The sequence below is a fragment of the Melozone crissalis genome, unplaced genomic scaffold (genome assembly GCF_028551555.1).
Source record: "Melozone crissalis strain CALT ecotype California unplaced genomic scaffold, PUWL_Pcris_2 ptg000012l_1, whole genome shotgun sequence".
NCBI lineage: Eukaryota > Metazoa > Chordata > Aves > Passeriformes > Passerellidae > Melozone > Melozone crissalis.
This window is the reverse complement of record NW_026535790.1, coordinates 11,870,681-11,891,831: the sequence shown is the minus strand read 5'-3', so window position 1 is coordinate 11,891,831 and position 21,151 is coordinate 11,870,681. Positions and strand designations below refer to the sequence as shown.

Genomic DNA, 21,151 nt, shown 5'->3' with positions numbered 1-21,151 from the left:
CTCATACTTGTCACTATTTCTGCTTCTTTTTGCTGCTTCCTTCTGGTTTTGCCATTATCTGTCTTCAGGAGAGGCAGCACCTCAGAAATGGCTGCACCTTCCAGTGATCCTTTCCTACCCAGAGCTGGTGCACATTTTGATGTTTTGTTTTGATGAGAATGTCCTAATCACTGAGAAGATCCCCAGAGAGCCTTCAGAGGCTCTCTGTGTTTTAGCCCAGTTCTAACCTGGTGAGTGACCACAGCCACTTCATCCTGGGGGCACCACTTTCTCCTGCTGGGACATGGAGATGGTGATACTGAGCTCCCCTAAGAGGCTGCTTTAGGATTAATTGCTAAAAAGTGCAGCATAAAAACCTAAAGGTGGCCCTGCACTTGTGCGCCGCTAAGTGAAAGAGTTTCATGAACAAGTTACTTATAACAGTGTCCTCATAAGGCATCTGCATTTGCATATATTATACTGCATTTTTCCTCCTGCTTCTCTTGCCTTAATTGTCTGTGCTCCAGTTTTCCCCAGACTGGAGAGTCTCTTGCTTGTGCTAGATTGGTGAACTAAAGATAAAAGTTTTTGAAAATGAGACCAAGGACAAAAGCAGTGAGGATGTTCAACTCAGAACTGTAAAAGAATATGCGAGTGTATTAAAAAGGGTACCAAATTCAATTATTTTTGTTAACCAGTGAGATCAGAAGAGGAATCAATTATATCGTGCAGGTATCTCTCTTTGTGAGCTGCATGGTGATAACTTCAATTGCATTTGCTTTTTAAAGTTGATGTGCCAGGAGACAGCATTGTTTCAGTAGGGATGAGCAAGGAAGAGGCTAATGTCATCTGTAAAAGACAGGGAAATACAAAACTCACACATCCTGACAGTCATCTCTTCTGTTTAAAAAGCAAATAAGTGAAAAAGCAGGAGAAACTGAGGGATAAAATCACACCTCTTGAAGAAATGCAGGGCCAGGCTTGGTGTGCTATGTTGGAGATGATTTAGCAGTAATTAAATTGGTTCCAACATAGCGGGTAAGACCAAAGATGAGAAGAGGGAGGAAAAAAATTTCCTTACTATCCATTAACATGCCAGACTGTTAGCAAGCTTGGTGGGAGAGTGGTGTGTAAGTAAGCATTAGTGATGAGTAACTGCCCTCCCCTCTCAGTCCACACTGAGCAAGCGCTTCACGCTGGCATTAACCACCCCCAGCACAGACAGGCTGTCATTCCTGCCTCTGCCATCAAACACAGAAATTTCCTTAGTGTTGAGTGCAGAATTCAGCCCAGCTCCTGCTTGTTTCCCATCTCTTGTTCTGCCCCTGTGAGGGTCTCACGATGCCCCTGTTGGTTCCTGCCAGGGATCACCCGTGTGCCTGAGCCAGTGCCAACATTCCATCAAACCCTTCCTCCCCAGCCGGCCTGCCGTGGGATGCTGTGCCTCTGGCGCTGCTCTGGTGTGCACAACAACACACTGCTTATAAATAGCACCGGCTTATTTATAACACACTCCTATGGCGTGGCAAATAACAGCCATATCCATCACACGGCGTTCATTGAAATAGAAGGGTTTAAAACCACTTCAGAGAACCCCTGTTTCTTCATGCGGCGAGGGAAAAAGCAGTTGCTGTTTGGAGCATGGGAGGAGTTGCCTTTGTGTGTCTCTTTCCTGTTGGTATCAGTGGGGTAAATTGTCTAATAACCTCAATTCTAAGCTTTTGAAGTATTTTTATTGTAAAAAGTATTCTTTAAGAATGAAATATGTTTGAAGAGCACGAATGTTGAATTTAAAGAAGAATGATTGTGTTCAAGTCAGTTCAGTGGGTGATATTAAAGAGGCAATTACACATGATTTGTGAAATAAAGAGCAACCTCGGCAGAGTGTGGTACCTGCAGGGTTTAACAGCACCCTCTGATCTGAGCTAATAAGAGCAGTGTCTAATATTAGAGTTTGCCTTGTCAGAAAAGCCATTAGTGTGCCAGAGTGAGGACAGGGAGTGCCAGGCAGAGCGAGCAGCTGTTTGCCTTTTGGTGCCACAGGAGGAGGCAGGGAGAAGCTCTCTCTAAAACCTTCATTTGTCATGCTGCTGGTTTGCTGTTTACAGTATTAAACTGTTGATTAAGAAAAAGATGATTGAATAGGTGCCTTCTTTTAGAAGCATGCAGACTTCAGCTGGAGATTAATTCCTTCATTTGCTTGTGCTCCTCAGAAGTTTTTAAAATTTTGCATAAAGTTTTTTTTTGAGATGAAAACTTCAGAGCTTTCAACCTGTTTATTTTTTCATGTCATCTTTTTTCATACACATTGAACTGACAATATTTTTTCCTTCCTTTCTCACATATCCAAAACCTAAATAAAATTACAGTTTCCATTCTGTGCCCTCTGGAGGAGCAGGTCTTTGTACAAACTTTGCCACAGGCTTGGTGAGGAAGGGTTTTTGATTAGTATTACATTTGTTTTTAAAGTTAAAGCTTTCAGAGATTTGTGTTAAAATTAGATATATTGGGTAACCTGTTGGATGTGCAAATACAGACTATTAATCAAAGACCACAGACATTTCTTCTTTGCTTTGATTTTTAGCATGGCTCTGTGAGTATTTTGCATTTTGCTTGGCCCTGAGTTTTCAATTACAAAGTGATTTCTTGTCCTTATTCCCATCTCATTTATTCCTGGCTCTCCTTCCAGTCAGCTCTGGATAACTGAGAGATATGCTAGAATGGTTCTTCTCAGTTGTTGGAGAGAAATTGATATTTATTAACCATCTACTGAAATGGCAAAAAAGCAAGAGGAAAAAGTGAAGAATTACACTGGTGAATACTGCAGGGCAGCATATCTTCAAATATGTACAAGACTGCTCTGGAGGAAGAGGTGATAAATTTTTGCCAGGGGTTGTGCTCACAGGCGTGGAGATCATTTCCAGCAGGTATTTTGTGTTCTGCTCATGCTGCCAAGGCAGTGCCCCAGCAGCTCTGAGCTCAGGCAGGATGGATGGACTCTGCTTTGCCCTCTCCTCCCTCCTTGACCTTGGTGTCCTCCCCCTGGGCTGAGGGACAGAGCCAGCCTGGTCTTGTCAAGCAGCCTGAAGTGGATGGGATCAATATTTCCATGAGTGGAGCTCTGTGGAGGTGACAGTGAGATGCAAACCTCTGGGAGGCTTCGTGTGCTGGGACCATCACAAGATCCATCACCAGAAGGTACATCTGTGCTTCACAGGTACATCAGCTGCTTGTTCCTTGTTCCTCGTGTCACAGAAACGCCACTGGAGGATCTTACGTGGTGATCACACTGTTTCAAGAGCCTGTTCAGAAATTGGAGACTTCTGAAGATACAGCAATTGTATTTTCTGTGCATGTTCTCCTGTCATTATGTGTATCTGGAGCTGATGTGATTTGCTCGTGTTCTGAACTGATAGCTTTCCCCCTAATTTTCTTCTTAAGTGAGTATTAATCATAAACTGTTTCATTAGTAGCTAATTTGATTGAGAGAAAAAGTTGAAAAGATTTGACATCTGCTGTGAAATTTGTCTTGCATCTCCCATGGACTCAAGGCAGGTATTTGGCACAGAGATTCTTCTGCATAACCTTGCTTGTTGATTTTGTTTGTGTGTGCATTTAGAATCCTTGATGTGCACAGGGAGACAGGCAGGAACTTATCACTTGCTGCTTTTTGGGTGCTTCTTTACCCTCAAGAAGCTGAAGAGAATTCATAACCATGGGCAGCATCTCTAGGACTGCACTGACAAAAACAATGCATTTTTCCTGCTGTCTTTGAACATGCTAATGCTCACAAATGTTGTTATTGGAGGTGAAATAATAAGGACAAGTGTAAAAATAATAGTTGCAAGTGAAATATGAGCAATATTTTTGGAGTAAGTTGAGAGAGAGAGATTGTCAGGTGGTCAGAAATTCCAGCTGTGTGATTTGTTCCTGTTATCTTTTGCCTTCCTTTCATCACTGAACCAACACTTTTTGGGGGGGGATTCAAGTGATTTTATGGAGATCGTGGAGGGTTTTTTAAACAGCCTCAGGTGGATGTTAAGGACACTAATATTGAATATTTTAAATAATTGGAAGTGACTCCTGAGAGAGGGAAGCAAAGCCAATGGCAGGATCACAGCCCTGGTCTTCTGGAGAGGGGAGTCTGAGCTGCTCATGAGCCTGCCTGGAAGAATTCCATGGAATGTGCTCCTGGAGAGAAGGGGAAACCAGGAGAGCTGGGGAGGACAATATCCTCAGCAGCTTTCAAGCCTCAACTGTTGTGCAAGTTTGAGTCTGCCTAGTGCTGATAATAGACTCCATTGAAAGGGGCATCATCTCCTACAGCACTGGCTGGTAAGATAAAGGTGTATTTGAGAAAGATTGTACTAAGTCAGGAGTGTGCCAGGTTTACTGAAAGGCACTTTATTAAATAATATAATGGTATTTTGCAAATGGAAGCAGAAGAACCAAATATAGCAACAGATATGTGACTTTACTTAAAAGTTTTAACTTACTTTAGAATAAGAAAAATTGTTCTGATGGCATTTCCTGGCATGTCACAATGGACTTTCCAGAGATGGGACAAATTTAGGAGTGAGTGTTGTGGGTTTAAATACTGCAGTGCAAAAGGGTCTGTTCCCACCTTTTTGTTTTCTTGAAGACTTGATTACAAACTCAAAATTCTGTAATTCTACCTGTGGTGGGTTGAGCATCCTTTGGATTGTCTTTCTGGTAGGTGGAATGCAGTAAAGGTGAAAATTCAAGTAAAGTCCCTTAAAATCATTCAGAAAGTTCTGTGTGGAAGCATTGCATATGGAATTAGGATAATCATCATATTGAGCAGCTTTTTCTGTGGTGTTACATGGCAGGGAGGGACTTCTTCCCTCTGTCTTTTGTTTGCCAGTTGTTTCTGTGGTTTTACCATAATCTGTACACTTGGAAGTTGTTCTCAGAAGTAGAAAAGCTGATGGTCTGTTTCATTCTCCAAAACGTGGCAGTTTGTTACAATGAAAACAAACCAAAGGGTTTAGTTTGCAACAAAGGAGGTTTTTTTTTATAATGTTTCTGTTCTTGACTGAAATCTAGTTTTGTTGAAAATGCAAACATTGTGGTCAAATATTAAAAGGATGATGAATGTTTCTGTCTCGTACATTTAATCATAATTGTTTTTCAGATGTGTATAATGAATATCTTTCCTAAACAATGTTTTTCTTCTAGTAAACTGATTTTTCCACTTGTTTTAAATGAAGCACGACTTCAGTTCTTCACATTTTGTCTAATGGTGTGAGCATAACATTCTTGATGTCAGTGCAGTTTTGTGGAAAGATTCTGTTGAGTTAATATTGCAGAGACAGTGGAGGGAGAGAAAAGCAAGCAATGTCATTTTGTCTGTGAATTAATTTTGCAGTGTCTAATGATACTAAAGGGAAGGTGTTCACTGAGTGGCAGCTAGTGTTAGAATTAGCTTTACTAACTAGTAGACCATTTTAAAGTAAAAATTTCAGTCCTGAAATGTTGGAATTTGAGAAAATTTGTACATGTGGGCTGTTGGAACAACAGCTGGAGATTCAGGTGTAGAGATAAATTCTATTTTTTGGTGCTGTCTGCTGCTGTGGTTGAGGGGGGAGATTATTTGCTGTTTTTTTGTCATCCCCATGCTCAGCAGCTTTTGGGAGAACATCTTGTCCTGTTGCTGTGAGCATGGCAGGAGGGGTGAGGAGGTATCTATTACTCACAGAGAGAAGGGGAAGAGCCCCAGAACCCCAGAACTTTGTGTCTTCACTTATTCCTCACCAACCCAGCTCAGGCAGAGCTGCTGCAGAGTGAGAGCAGCAGTCAGACATGGGTGATGGGAGTGTGAAAGATTGGGAAAGCAGCCATGCTGGAAAAATGATGATTGGACTTGTTGTCCTTAAAAAGCAGCTGAAGAAGAGGTGACAATTTGGAAGAACAGAATCTAATGAATGAATGGTTTTAGAGTTGTTTGGGAGTTGTTTTCCCTGTCTGTGCAAGGCAACAACAAAGATGTTCAATGGAGCTGAAAGGTGGCAAATTAAAGGCTGATAAAAGAAAATGCATTTTCAAGCAGTGAAAAAAAATAATGGGATTAATTTCCACCAGAAAGCTGGTAAAGTCAGGAGCTTCTCAGTGTTCAGAAAGACTGGATATTTATATGATCAATGAAAGTATCCAGAGGAGTTGTCAATGAGAGGTTGTTTTTCAGGTGTTTTTATTAGATGTCATTTTTCTGGAGTTGGGAAGGCCAAGGTGAAGGTGCAACTGGAATTTTGGTAAAGTGATCTTTGTAGCTGTTTCTTAAACATCCAGTTTTGTTCCTCACCATGTCAGGGTCTCAGGAGGAGCAGGATCCCAGGCACAGAGGGGCTGTGGGCTCCTCTGCCAGCCTGCCCTGAGGTTTGGATGGATTCTCATGGCAAAGCTCTGTGCAGGATCTGCAGTCCTGAGCACTGAGGAGGCAAATTTTCCTTTTCAAATGCAGAGAACTCTTTCAGAAGTGCAGGTCACAGGGTTAAATATCAGCTTCGTGGTGCTCACTTGCTGCCCAAGAGCAAACTCTGAAGGTGACTCCTGGTTAAGCTAATGAGGCACATTCTGTGGGTGTTGGCTGAGCTGTGCTCTGGGTGAGAGAATAAACTGATCCTGGAAACAGCCAAAGAGGTGGTGCAGTTTTCCATCTTTTATAAGACAGAGGTGTTAGAATGATCTCTGATATTTTCAAAGGGTACAAGTTAAAACATGGAACCCTCATCACCTAGGAATGTGAAACATATGATGTAAAATTAGTATTTTGACCTCATGCAGGGAAAGCATAGAATTTTAGTTTGGAGTAAAGGCTGATCATTGCTTTGCTCTGGGTGAATCACTGGGTGTGATTGAATAATCTGGTCCAATCTTATTGTTAGGAACATGGTTTTGGTGTGAAGTGACCCTTTATGGTTCTTATTATTTCAAGAAGAATATATTTGGATATTCTTTTGTTTTATAGGTTTATGTAGTATGGAAGGTGCCCCCTGGGCCAGATTTCAGTCTCAGTTCAGTCTTCTCCCCCTGGTGTCCTCTTTGAAGGAGGAGCTGCTGGGCTGCAAGGACTCTGCCCTGAGAATCCTTTATAATAATGCAGATATGCTATGGCTGACCTGGGAGATAACTTGATGTAAAATTTGTGAAGCTCTTATTGGAATCACTGATTTTTATACCCTGGAGGCAGTAAAGGGAATGTTTTATGAATTAAGTAAAGTATGGGAAATTATTAATATCTTCTAATAAAGCAGTCAGGTGATGTATATTCTGAGGCATCGCCTAAAATCCCTTTTTCTTTGCCTTGTTCAAAACGCCACAGCTGGCATATTTCTGGAGTTGTTGACACATCATGAGGGGATCAAGGAATTACTTTAGAGTTCAATGGAATGTGCTGTGTTGGATTGGATGAACTCGTGTCTGGGTTTTTTTGGGTTTTTTTTTGGTGAGAGCTTTGCCCTCCTGCTTCAGTTCTGTCTTAGCCTGAATGCCCAGGGAGCAGAGCCCAGGTGATGGGGCCATTCCTCCTCCTTTGTTCTTGCAGAGATAACTGCACTGGCTTTGAGCACAGTTCAGTTTACTTTTCTCCCAAGTTAATGATATTTAAGTGGTTAAAACTGCAGGAAACTGTCTGTTAAGAGCTTTAGAGGCCAGTTTCTGGGTTACTTAGTAGACAGGAGGAAAAAGAAATCTGAGCGTAAGGAATGAACATGGGGCGAAATTTTATACCCTAGCAGCATAAAAATCTCGTGTACCATCACAGAAACTTTCTATTTTTCTTATTTTTAGTTCTGTTTTTTTTTTTTTTTTCAATAGGTGAGTAGCATTAGTTTTGTATTGCCAGTGAGGATGAATCCATTCCCTTGTCAGCTGTATGCCTTCCCTCTGGCAGCGATGGCAATCTAATGGCTAGATTGAAGAAGGTATGTTCAGGGTTTTTGGGTGGCTTTTTAAAAATAAATTACTGTTTTTCACATGTGAACAGTGCACATGGTGTCAGATACTGGTGCCAGATGGGGAGTGACCCTGTGCTGAGGCAGGTGAATAAGGCAGCTTCACACAGAAGATTGCCTCTGATAAAGCAGAGGGACTGTGAGAAATGATAGGAAAAAGAGGGGTTTTTGGGATGAAGAGATGCCAAACACACTGAGATAAAAAAGCAGGCTCACTCTGGAGACAGGCAGCAGTGAGTGTTCCAGTAGAGGGGAGCTAAACTAAGAAAAAGCCATACAATTATTCCACAGCAGCAGGAGGCTAAGAAACATAACTAAACATGTTAAACTCACTGTGAAGCAAGAGGACCCCAGGGGTATTTTAGTCAGATAATATTTAATTTGTTGCAGTGTCAGTTGTATGATTGCTTGTCAGCTGGCATATGGATGTGCTATAAGCAAAATGGGGCTTTCAGAGACCATGCCCAATTTTCCAGAAGATAGTAAAGCAGGAGATTTATCAGAGACGGATTAAAAGAGTTACAGTGGATTTATTTGCTCTGGTCCATTGCCAGGATATAAGGCAAGCTGAGCTCTCTGCAGAGAAGTGTTGGAGGAGAGGGATAGGAGCTAGAGAGGGAGGACTGTAAATCAGGAGGAAAACCCACAGAATACAACAGCATTTGAGATGTACACAGGTATTTGTAGGAGTTTTAAAGCTGCCATCTGAACGTTGGCCAGAAGAGCCATTGGATTGTAGAGTTGCTCCAAAATTTAAGAATGGGTGGTTGAGAAGCTAGGAGTGTCTCTGAATGCCTTGTTCTGGCACCTGAAATGAGGCTTTGCCTCATTGTGCCCTCTTCCCACCACAGTTTCCCTGAGTTGTTGCTTTCTCCAGACTTCCAGCCTTGAGAGGAAAGTTGCTTTTCAGCCTGAATGATAACCTGACTCTCCTAGCAAGAAAATGGCTCTAAGAGTGTTAGAAAACAGATGAAAGCCATCCTTTGCAGAGAGATGATGGCACACACAGGGATTCCTGGTTTGCTGTGTGCCTGTGGTTATGTACACCAGCTTTTCTGACCTCTCCCCACCTGCTCCTGTTAGGTGTGGATGGAGCTCCTTGGACTTCAAAAGAAGGAATATTTTATTTTTCTTGGAGAAGCCTTAGTTGTAGGGCACAGCACATCGGCAGGGCTTCTTTAGAGGTTAAATCCATCTTTAGATTCCTGCAGTAGCTTTATATTTGGCTTGAGGGGCAAAAACACCAGCAGAGTGTTGATATATAGATAGTCACATCTGAGAATTAAGAATACTTTAAAAAATGTTTCCTAATGGTCTTGTCAGGGCAAGGATAGTGAAATCTGCTGGATGTTTTTATTTTTATGAAGTTAACAGGGTTTTTTTTGTAAATGGTGTTTTAATTGAGGTCTTGAGTAGAAAGTCAATGGTGTGTGCATACATATGTGTCTGCAGTCAGTTCTGATTTGCAAAGTAATGTGAAAATAGGTCAGCCACAGAGAGAAGTGTTGGGAAATGGCTGCAGCCAAGAAGGAAGCTATTTGTAGGCTTGGGAGTAGAAACTTTTGGTTTAAAGATGATTTGTACAGAAGATAAGAGTGCTAAGAAAAAGGGGAACCATTTGCCTTCTGGTCACCATAGCTGCTGCTGAAGGCAAGGAGGGGTTGAGAAGTTTCTGGCAATTTAACTTTTGCTGGCTTTGTTTGGCTGAGAGCTCTTGGGGTTTTTGTTCCAGAAGAGTCCATTAGCTGCTGTGCTAATTAGCAGTGCTGCAAGAGGGAGCTGAGGTGTAAGAGCAGAGTCTGACCCAATGTGTCTTTAGCCCCAGCTGTCCCTGCAGGGCTGGTGCTTCCTGGGCCTTGCTGTTGCTTGATTGTTGCTTTTCCCCCTACACTTTCCATAAGACAGCAGGATTTGAACATAGAAGAAGTTACTTTACTTAAATTACTTCCAAAGTAAGGTTTAACAGCCCTCAGACTGGGGCAGAACCCGTTAATTGTCAGCATCCCTGTTCCCAGTCCCTGGTTGATGCATTTTTTAGGGTGTAGAGCATCTCCTGTATCCTGGTGAACCTGGAGAGGGCTGCACGTGTTTCCCATCAGGAGGGCACAAACAGGCAGCCCTGGAAGGGGCAGATTCCCGCTGATGCTGCAGCCTGATGGCTCTGCTGGCACTCAGCACTCAGGGCTCTGTGCTTTGTTTCCATGAGCTTCATCACCCTGGTACAAACGCATTCCTCTGAATTACAGAGATGTTGTTGAATTGTAATTCTCCTCTTTGATAAACACATCACTGCAGTTAAGATTTATCACATTTATTATTTGCCTTTATTCAGTAGACAATTTACCTGTCAAAGAAGGAAATTAGACTGTTTTCATATTATTCATATTAAGGCTCAGTTGATTGTTTCTTGTCCTTAATTCTTCTCTAGCTGTTTGCAATTTGATTGTTAATGTTTTTTTCAAGTATTTTATGAGATACTGAAATATTGAAGTGATTTATAATTGCCAGAATTTGTATCCTCTCATCCATCCTTCTCTTAAAAGTTGGATCTGTCTGCCCTGTTTCCAGTTGCTGTCTTAATGTTTGTGAGTTCCTCACAAAAGGAGGTTGCTCATGGACCAGAGATTAATGTGATTAATTTTATAAAGTAACCTAAGAATATATTTTGTCAGTAGGTCCTGACACATTCTAATATATTTAAGTGTTCTTCAGTTATTTCTAACCATATTTTGGTTTATATTCCTGTGCCTCTCACTAATTTTACTGATGTTAAACATCTGGTCAAGCCCCACTTGCCATCTCCCTTCTTCTATATATTAGTTTAAAGCCAGAAAGCCCAGACCTCTGTTGCACAGTCATCTCACTCTTTTATTTGTGTTTTTACAAGAAATAGTTAGCTAAATTATACCTGATTGCAAATAGCATCTGTTTGATGTTGAAGCTCCATATCTTTCTTCAGTCTTGAAATTTTCCCTTATTACAACTAATTTGGATTTAGGAGTCTGAAGATGAAGAGGAGGGGGAAGAAATCTTGCCACTGATTTCTGATAATGAAGCAGCCTGTTAACATTCCTCAAAAATTATCATTAATTAAACAAAAAGCTGATGTAATACTTGGGAATATTTCTGTACCATCAAAAAAGCACCAAGTGGGAAGGGAAATATTCTACAAAATATCACTCTGATTCCACTGTAGAGAGTCTTTCTCCTCTGCCAGGCTCTAACCTGTGCACAAGTGAGAGAGCAAGAGAGCTGTGCCATTGGGTTGTGGATTAATAGTCAGGGTTCACTCGTGTGGAAATAAAGCAGATTTTACTGTGACTAGAATGTGTCATTAAAAAGCCATTATTGGAACTGACCAGCACAATTCCTGCTCTCTCATTGCTAATGACAAAGCAATCTGTTCTTTAAAAAACAACAACCCTGTATTTTCCTGCAGAGAATGGTGCAGGGGACTCACCAGAGCAGGAGCAGGGTGAAGAGAGGCAGTTGAAAGATTTATTGATCAATAAACCAGACAATTACAGCTTGTTTATAAAAGGAAAAAAATAAAAAAGCCACCTCGAACCTCAGGCCTGCGAGCAACCCTGAGACTCTAATAATGATAACTCTGGCATCCAGCTTGAAACCATAAAAGTCAATAGGAAGATATAGGATTTCAATAAAATTATGACACTAGATAAACTTTACCCCGGGAACACATTTTCCCTGAGTGTGTGACTGACTTGAGCTAGATTTGTAACTTTAATTTCTTTCTTATTGATTTTTCTTTTCTTCAAGTAATTAGAAAGTCTGTGGTGAATGGGGGGTGTGTGTTTGAAGAGGGGCTAAGGAGCAGCAGCAGAGGAAGAGCCTGAACTTATATGTATGTATATAGGGTCAGACACCTTTTTTTGGGTTTTTTGGCTATGTTTTACTCTTCAGTTTCTTCCCACACCCAGGCAGGAGTGGCTCTGATGCTCCTCAGTGTGCAGGTGTCTGTGGTTGCAGTGATGATGATGATGGTGCTTATGTGAACCCTTCTTAGTTCTTTCCCTAAAATTAACCCAAAAGTCCTGGAGGAACCCACCTCTATTCCTGCTGTTTCTAAACCACTCTGGGGTGTGAAAACTGCAGAAAGGGACTTTGAGCTTCAAGCTGCTTGTAGCCAGGTCAAATTTTGGTTTTACACAGAGGGAGTAAAGGAGCTGGTGGGAGGACTGGGGAGAAGCTTCATCTTAGAGGTGCCATCCTGTTCTTTCCCATAGCACATTTTCAAGGGATTAGCTCTAGTTTCTTGTTAAAATGATAAAATGTGTTTTTTTCTTAGTTACTTATGCAATAGTGGGAGGAATATTTATTTGATGAATGGGCTGGTGCTGGCAGAAGGAAGGGAAACTGTTCAACCTTTGAAAAAAATCACTATCCTTCCTCTTTTTCAAACTTACATCTCAGCAAACACAGCTGCAAGCTGCAGCACCAGGGTTTGCTGTAGGGCATTAATTTCCTAGGTTTGTAATGAACATCAAAATTATTATTCTGCATTTAGGGCATGTTTGGAATGAGCTACATTTCTATTCAAGTGTTGATTTAAAGCTGGTCAAGGTAAAGATCACCTGGAATTGTGCCAGGGTAGGGCCGTGGTGAGTTAGCAGAGATTTCCCCTGTGCTGGGGAAATTTTGGAAACTCCCAGAGGAACTGCTTTTTAGTAATTCTGATGAATCCTCTCCAGATAGGAAGCAGCCAAGCAGCTGTATTAGAATAAGGTTAGAAAGGGCATCTGAAAGTGCCTGGGGAGGATTTTGATGGGTTGTGAAGAATGAGGAAATACTGCAGTAATTACTAAATTAGGATTACATTTTAGAGAATCTTTTTAGACAGAGGACTTCTCAACAAGAACTTCTGTTTCCTGCCAAACTAACAAGATCTTTAGGAGGGAGGGAAAAGCTTTTAGTAAGTGCTCTTGATGGGGAGAAATTTAAAAAATGGAGCTGGGGACCACTTGGAAGCTGAGCATTGATTTCACTAACAGTATTAATATTTAGAAATAATTAAAGAGGGTAAGTAAACTCCAGGATCAAGTGTTTTAATTGTGCCACCTTTTAGTTCAGCTTTTCAGAATTTTTTTTTTTCCAAAACAGCTTTTGCTGTATTTACCATGTGTGATTTTTTTTCTTGATTAGTTTACTCTTTATTTTAGAGAGATGCTTTGAAGGGCAAGGGCTGGGGTTGATTTTAGGGGGAGGACAGCCTGTGGGGTTGGTCATGCTCACATGAATGCTGGAGTTTGTCCTCCTTGTACTCAGCAGCCCGGGAGGTGCTGGGGTCTTGATGGGGGTGACTCAAATGAGCTCATATTCAGCAGTTAATTAATTGGAAGCCAAGTGTGATGGGAGGTGCCAGGGGTCCTGTTTGCTTTTGAAAAAACACCAAGGATTTTGGGACTCTCAACAGAGAGGACATAGCAGTGGTGAGTTATCACATGGATAAAAGATGCTCGGGAGGAAATTAGGGCAGCAGAGCAGCTCAGAGTGAGAGAAGGAGAGAGGATGCTGTAATTGCAAATCTAATTGCAACAACATGCAAAGCTCAAACCAATACCTTCACTAAATGCTGTCATTATGTTCTCTTCTGTGCTCTAGAAAGTGATTTGGCTGTAAGTGGGGAATGGAATTTATCTTCCAAGCAAAAGCAGTTTGCTTTATGGAGAATGCATTGGGTAATGTCTGTGGGTACTGGAGGGGGAAGAGGAGGATGGAGAGATCCTCTCCTGCTGCCTCTCTGCTTACCGAGTTCATTACAAGGCAGATGTGACTGCATTTGGGTTTTCTTCTTCTTTTTCAGTAATGTGGAGGTATTTCCTTTCACATGTCCATCAGATGAACAGTTCTAAACTATGGCAAAACTATTTCCCTGGAAAAATATTTCTTTTCAGTCAAACCTGGGCTAGGAACTGGTAATAGCTGCTGGTACTATTTATGTTGAAACCCGTTTTTCTTTATAATTTTATTAACTCAGTTCCTGTAGCCTCAGGCTGTCCTTCAGTCTTGGGGTCCTTTTACCTGCTGACCAACCCAACTGTCTTGGCTGACCTTTCAGTCCATGATGTGTTCTGAGCACGCTGTACCTCTGGCAGTGCCCCCAGTCTTGTTGTCACACCTTGAATTTGAATGTTCCTTCCCTTCCCACATGGACACTTGCTATCCACATTCAGTCTTCGACCTTTAGATTTGGAAGGAGGAGATAACCTTTGTATCCAGGCTGAGCTGGGTGGTTAGTGGTCACCTTCACTATCTGAAATACAGCCTTTTGCATTTAGGGGTGTGGGGAAAAGGACCTTTTTTCCTGCCCTAACAAGTCCTGATTTGCCCAAGTGAAGCTTTTCAGTGCAGCTGAGCTGGGTTTATGAAGGGCTGCACTGGGCTGCATGTGAGCTGTACAGCTTGTACAGCCCAGTGATCTTCTGATACTCCTTTGTCTGTGATGGCCGAATTCCCAGCAAGGAGCTGGTTTGTCCAGGCTGCTCCTGCATTTGTGGAGCAGAGGAGGCAGCAGACTTCAGCAGTGAAAGGTGGGCAGCACTGCTCAGGTTTCCTCAGAGTTTTGGCTCTTTGGGTTTATGCCAAGGGCCTGTGCTGCTTTGACCCTGTTCTGTAGCCTCAAGGTTCTTCCATGCAGTCAAGAGATGAAACTTCAACCAGCTGCTAATCCCTGTGTGCACACTGCAGTGCACACTTCCTTCTTCAAACTTTCCTTTTGGCCTCATTCTTCTCCTCCATCAGTGCCTGAGAGGGAGGCATTAGGTGCTTCTGAAGCTGGGAATGCATTAGGAATATTTCATACAACAGCCCACACTAAAAGTTTTACGTTTAGCTCTGAGCCCAAGCCTTGTAGTTGGGGAGCTGCTGTCAGGGAGGGGAGAAGATCCTTCTGTTTGTCTTTCTCTGCAAATGCCTGGTTATAATTGCCAGTAGATAGAGAAGTGAGCCAAACGCTGCCTGCCAGACATTAACCTCTGAAAAAATGTTTGTTACAAGCACTGAGTGTGTTGCAGCATCTAACAAGTGATAAGTCACATACCATTTTGAGGATATTTGCTCTCAGCCACTTTGTTTGATGTCAAATCTGTTTCATTTCTGTTGTGACAATTCTGTTCTTTTTTTGCTGAGGCTCTGGCAGGAAAAATGTCAAGTACAACACTAAATATTTTGCTGAGGAAACCCATTCAGCCATGTTGAATTAGAAGAGTGTCTCCAGGAAGAAGGCAGGCTCTGTTTTCAGTTGCCATCTGCTTGTTAGAGTGTCTGCATGTTGCTTTCCTGCAAAGGATGTGGGGTTTTATAGACACAAGAAAGTCTAATTTTTCACTTTTCACAGCAGCAACATTTATTTTATTAGAACTGTGTGTTCATCTGTGCCTTGATGCTGATATGAAGACAATGAGCCTGCATCCGTCAGAGTTGAGTTGATGGATAAAAGAACAAAGTGGGTAAAGATGCAGAAGGCCCTTGGATAACACTCTGGGGCTTTATCCTTAAAAGTTTTTGCTGTTGTTCCTGGCAGGGTGTGTGGTCTGGGCCTTTATCCCATGTGGGAAATGGATTTGTAGAGAGTTCTGTAGGCCCACACTATGCATCTGTATGCAAACTTTGAGATAAGAAATGCTGACTCAGAAATGCCATGGAATAGGACAGGTATTGTTGAGAGAGAAATGGAGCTAGGAACAAGTTTCAAAGGATGACCTTGCAAATAAGACTAGATACTTTGGAGAAGTAGAACTATGAAAGATGCATTGTAGTAGGACCCACAGGGGGTAGTTTAGATGATTTGCTTTAAGGCATCTACAGCATGTTGTGGCAAGAAGCTGATAGGCCAAGAAAAGCTTATATAGTGTATTGTAATTAGGAAATAGCTGGTTTCTGATTGTGGTGGTGTGAATTTTAACATCTGTATTGTCTCATCCTTCTCATAAGACTGAAAATGGAATTGTCCCTCTGTTCTTCTAAGTTCTTCTAAACCGTCTGATGTTTACATTCTTATAACAAACTTTCTCATGCGCTTTTCTCTAAATAATTATTGTTTTACATTCTTTTCTGGAGGAGGAGAAATTTCATGGACTGTTGGTTTGTCCAGTGTCATTGGAGAGGTGGCACTGTCATCCTCCAATCCACTGTCACTTTTGAAAATTTGCAAATGTTGGAGTCAGAAATTAAACTGCCCTTTTTACCTTGGAGATTACAGTGTCCACGTCGTTTTATTTCGTGTCCTATAGCAATATGGAATGAAAGTTTTTAAAACACCTCTCAGTTGCCCCACCTCTGGGTCAGAAAAGGGATTTGTCCAACAATCCCTGAGCATTTTGCTGTTGTTCCTGATGGGATGCGTGGTCCATGCCTTCATCCTTGAGTGTTTTGCTGTTGTTCCTGGGAGGATGTATGGTTTGGTCCTTCATCCCTGGGTGTTTTGCTGTTGTTCCTGGCAAGAACAACAAATGTATATGCCTAGCAAAAACTAACAGTAAGGTTAGGACTAAGTCTTTTGTCCTTGGGTGTGTATGGCAGCCATCTTGACATCTTCAGTGTCATGCTTTTTATAAGCAACAAGAACGTAAAATTTGGTGGATGATTAGATGATTGGTTGATGATCATGGTTTGTGTTTTCGTTTGGTTTTTTTGGGGGGGGTTAGTTCTGGGGTTAGTTCTATGTTTTTTTTGTGTGTGCTCTGGTCTTTCATCCAGAAGTGTTTTGCTGTTGTTCCTGGCAGGATGTGTGCTCTGTGCCTCCATCCCTGAGCATTTTGCTGTTGTTCCTGGTAGGGTGTGTGCTCTGTGCCTCCATCCCCAAGTGTTTTGCTGTTGTTCCTGGTGTGGGGTGTGTGCTCTGTGCCTTCATGCCTGAACGTTTTACTGTTGCTTCTGGGAGGATGTATGGTCTGGTCCTTCATCCCTGAGTGTGTTTTACTGCTGTTCCTGGCATGGTGTGTGCTCTGGTTCTCCATCCCTGAGTGTTTTGCTGTTGTTCCTGGTGGGATGTGTGCTCTGTGCCTCCATCCCTGAGTGTGTTTTGCTGTTGTTCGTGGCAGGGTGTGTGCTCTGTGCCTCCATCCCTGAGTGACTTTTGCTGCTTTTCCTGGTGGGATGTGTGCTCTGGTTCTCTATCCCTGAGCATTTTGCTGCTGTTCCTGGCAGGGTGTGTGCTCTGTGCCTCCATCCCTGAGCATTTTGCTGCTGTTCCCGCAGGAGCGCGATGGGATGCGGGCGATCCTGGAGTCCTACGACAGCGAGCTGACCCCGGCGGAGCACTCGCCGCAGCTGAGCCGCCGCATGCGCGAGGCCGAGGACATGGTGCAGAAGCTGCACGCTCACAACACCGAGCTGGAGGTAATAAAGCAGCATCCTGCTCTAAGCCCAGGGGTGCAGCAGTTGAGACCTCTAAGACTGAGTTGCCTGGTGACGGGATCTGCTCTCGCCGGAGCCAGATTTGCGGCGTTCGCGCTCCGAAATTCCGGGATCAATAAGAGGCACGAGTTATTGCTCTGCAGCTGAGGCTGGCAGGAGCCAAGAATAATCATCTTGGGGTGTGCTGAGTGTGCTGTGCTGCTCCGCGTGGCTGGAGGGGCAACCACTCCCTGTGGTGAAAGGGTTGTGAAGGGGTAGCAGGTGTGGGGTCTTCTCTGTGGTGTAGTGGAAGAGATTCACTCTTGATTCACATCACATGTGTAATTAAGGCTCTGCGGTACACAATGTGAGCAACTTGTGTTTGCAACAGCTTTACTTAAGGGTTGAAGAAGTATGCATCTGCTGTAAATTCTTCACGTCTTGGGCCTGAAAAACCCGAGAATACTGGTCACTGTTTAGTGTTTTTTACTAGGTTTTCTCTAAGAAAGAAAACATTCTGTCCAAAGATAGAAATATTTCTGAAAGGAATTATTATATTCTCCTTAGTTCTCCTTTTGAAGTTTTGGAATCTGAAATGTGACTGTGGTGAGCTAAAGTTAACCTGCACTGGCCAAATTGTTTCTCTCTTCTGTTATGCTTAGTGGAATGGGCTTTGTGGTCATAAGCTGAGATATTTGGAATATATTGTGATCTTAGAGCTTGGCAGTTTTATTACATCAGGCTTTACAATAGTCATAAGTATGTGAGTTTTTCTTTGTGTCTAATTCCATCATCATGTAGATTTAGGTGTTATAACTCAAGTGGAGTAGAATGGTAGAAATTGCTGCTTGAGTTCATGTACAAGTCACAGAGTGACACAGAGAACTGTCTCACTCTGCACAAAACTCTGTTGTTTCTGGCATCTTTAAAAATGCTCTTTCCTTGTGTTGAGAGATGGGGCCTTATTTCAGGCAGTACTGGCTCCAGTGATCTTTAAATCCTAAGGACAGCACAACATGGTGTAGATCAGTGTCCTGGTGTGGATCCATTTCATTGAAAATGAATTCTGCAAAGTTTTGGGCAAGCTGATAGAGAAGTTAGCTGGTAACACCAGATAAAAAGGAAATTTGCCTGAATTCATCTGCCTCAGAATGTTTCTCTGTTTTGTCTTTTGAACACTGCATTGCTTCCCAGCAGACAGAGCAGGATTCAATGATGCTGACATAAAGGGATACGTGGCTATTTTATCCTGCTTCCTTAGTTGTTCCCAACAGTGGCAGGGAGATTTTCTGAATTGTTTCCTTGAATGTTTCAGGTGTGCTGTGTTGTCTTCAGGCAATAGCAAATTTTCTTTTCTTCTTCAGATGAAAGCATGGAATAGTGTGGGAACCATTTGGTTCTACTCGTTTAATTATTTATAGGGAACAAATTCTAAGTTTATTTTTATGGATATGGATTAAGGGGTACATGGAAAATTTCAAAAAGGAGATGTCTTCTCTGGAGGTTTGTTGTGTCTGATGTCAACCTCTAAAACTTTGCTAGAAGCAGGCTTCAAAGACCTGATCTTTTCCTCCCAAAGTACAATTTTGCACTTCAGCTTGATTGTGTTTGCCTTTCTGACTGCAGTGTTGGCTGCTGAATCCCATCTGTTTCGAAATTTTGGGGAAAAGTGTTTTGTTCCAGTAAAAACTTGAAAACTGGAAAGAGAAATTGAGGTACAGGCAGGACCCCTGGTGCTTCATCATCAGGAGCAGCAGCTGTAATCAGCTGCCAGTAGATCAAAGCTGCTGAGATGGTCGATGGCAGCTATTAATAACTCCTGACTTGATGCTCTGCACCCTCCCAGCTCTGCTGAGCCTCCCCGTGAGGTTTGGAAATGTTGACACCTGCATGACTCAGCTCACAAACAGAGCAGACTGCTGGGATGAGGCACCTTGGAGCCTGTGGTGTTTGGGATGTGGGAGAAGCAGCCTCTGTAGGGGGGGAGGAGGGAAGGAAAAGGGAGCTTGAGCATGTTTAAATCAGTGTGGCAGAAGGGTTGGAGCACCCTGGGAGCCTCTGGTGTGGATGGGCTGGGGAGGAGCACAGGAGAGCCAGGAGTGCTCAGCTGGGAGCATCCAGCAAAGCAAGCAGGGCACAGCTACTCCAGAGAGACTGCAGAGAGGGGCAGTGATGGGTTTGAGCTGAAAAGGCCTGGCTGACGCTTTTTGGAAGGCTGGTATGGCTCAAGTGTGGAAAACAGTAGAGATCAGCAGTTAGCAGGGATGTGCTGCTGGGGGTGCCCACAGTGATGCCCACAGAGGGGTCTCTGGCACCCAGCAGACAGAGGGACACAGTCCCTGTGTGCTCCATCTCTGCCGGGGAGGCTCCAGGCATTGCTGTGGTCCAGGGGCTTCTGGGGTTTAACAAAGCCCTAGAAGACTCTCACTCCTCCATTCAATTTTGCGGGTTCTGCCCTTCAGCTTTGTTCATAAATCTTAACATTTGCACTATGAACCATGGCTTTTTATCACAGTGTTTTCCCCTTTTTCCTTTTTGAAAATTTTTGCTACAGAGTACTTAATTTAACAAAATCTTTCTGTGTTCCCTAGAAGAGAACCCCTTAATAGTTTCTTTTTTCTTGTTTATTCTGCCTGCCTAAATCTGTTTCCAGAAACACCACTTCTGACAAAACAGAGGAGGAAAAAGGGATGTTCTTGACAGGGTTTTTTCCTTACTCTGGAAAGAGAGATTTCCCCATCCATTTCAGCAGCAGTCAGGAAGCTGTGGTGAAGATGGAGTGATAGAGATAATACAGTTAGAGAGAGGAGGAAGCTGTGAGGGGCTGGGAAGGTTTTGGGCTGAGGCAAAGAGCTTTTAACTCATTAGGGAGATGAGGTTTCTGGTAGGTCCTTTGCTGGGAAGCTGCTAGAAAGAGCAGATGGAATGTGAGAAGAACTGCCCCCAGCCCAATCCCCTCCTCCACAGGGCTCATGAGGCTGGGGGGGTTCAAGGAATTATTTTACTGTGTTGAATGTAAAGAACAGAGAGATGCAAAGAAAAATGTCATCTGAAATGGTGACTGGAAAAGCCAGCAGGCTGTGTCAGCCCATTTCACGTGGTTAATGAAGTGTCACTCACCATCTCTTTAAAAGTGTGTTTTGGAACTGGAGAAGGAATGAGTTTTTCCCTGGCCAGCCTGTTACAAATAGTTTAAACAGAAATGTAACTGTATTTCTATGGCAGAGTGAATTTCTGTTTTGATACTGGTCATATTAATAGTTTTCTTGACAATCTTGGTTTACTTGTACCACCTTAGCTCTCATTCCTTTTAATTTCAAGCTAAATATGACAAAACAAAAAGCTTCTGTGCATGCAGCAGCCACTGTGAAAAAGCTTTGATGTGGAGTTTAGTGTTTGAAAAGTTAAATCCAGCTGCACAAAAGGGAGATAATCATAAATATAACTGCATTAATAGTGATTTTATTACAACACTCCTGGCTCCATACGAAACTTTAATGAAGAGAGATTTGCAGGGAAGACTCACGCTGACACCTTCAATGGTCTCCAGCATCTTTTACACTGAGAGATTTCCCCTGTCTGTGAGCACCATATGCACTCTAATCAGTTAATTGTGAGTCTGACAGTTTCAGCACATGAAATGCCATATGTTCTCTGGTTTTATTCCATCACAGGCATTACTGGTCACCTCAAAACTCATTGAGGCCAAATATTGTCACATTAGCTGCCCCTGATAACTGCAGTGAATCTGCTGCTGGTGAAACCTGGACCTTGCTGATTTTGTGGTGTTAAGTCATCAATCTGCTCCTTTCCAAGGGGGTTTACTCAGCAGCCACCCCAGT

General features: G+C 42.7%; 1 protein-coding gene across 2 annotated transcripts in view; it reads left to right on the top strand.

Moving 5' to 3' along the window:
• MAD1L1 (mitotic arrest deficient 1 like 1) overlaps positions 1-21,151 on the top strand; it is a 347,760-nt gene that overhangs the window by 125,441 nt on the left and 201,168 nt on the right. Inside the window, exon 12 of one of the 2 annotated variants that reach the window (XM_054270763.1) lies at positions 17,172-17,312. The exons of the other annotated variant lie outside the window; for it this stretch is intronic. Coding sequence (XP_054126738.1) covers positions 17,172-17,312 — 141 coding nt within the window. The remainder of the gene's footprint in view (positions 1-17,171; positions 17,313-21,151) is intronic. 2 annotated transcript variants of the gene reach the window in all.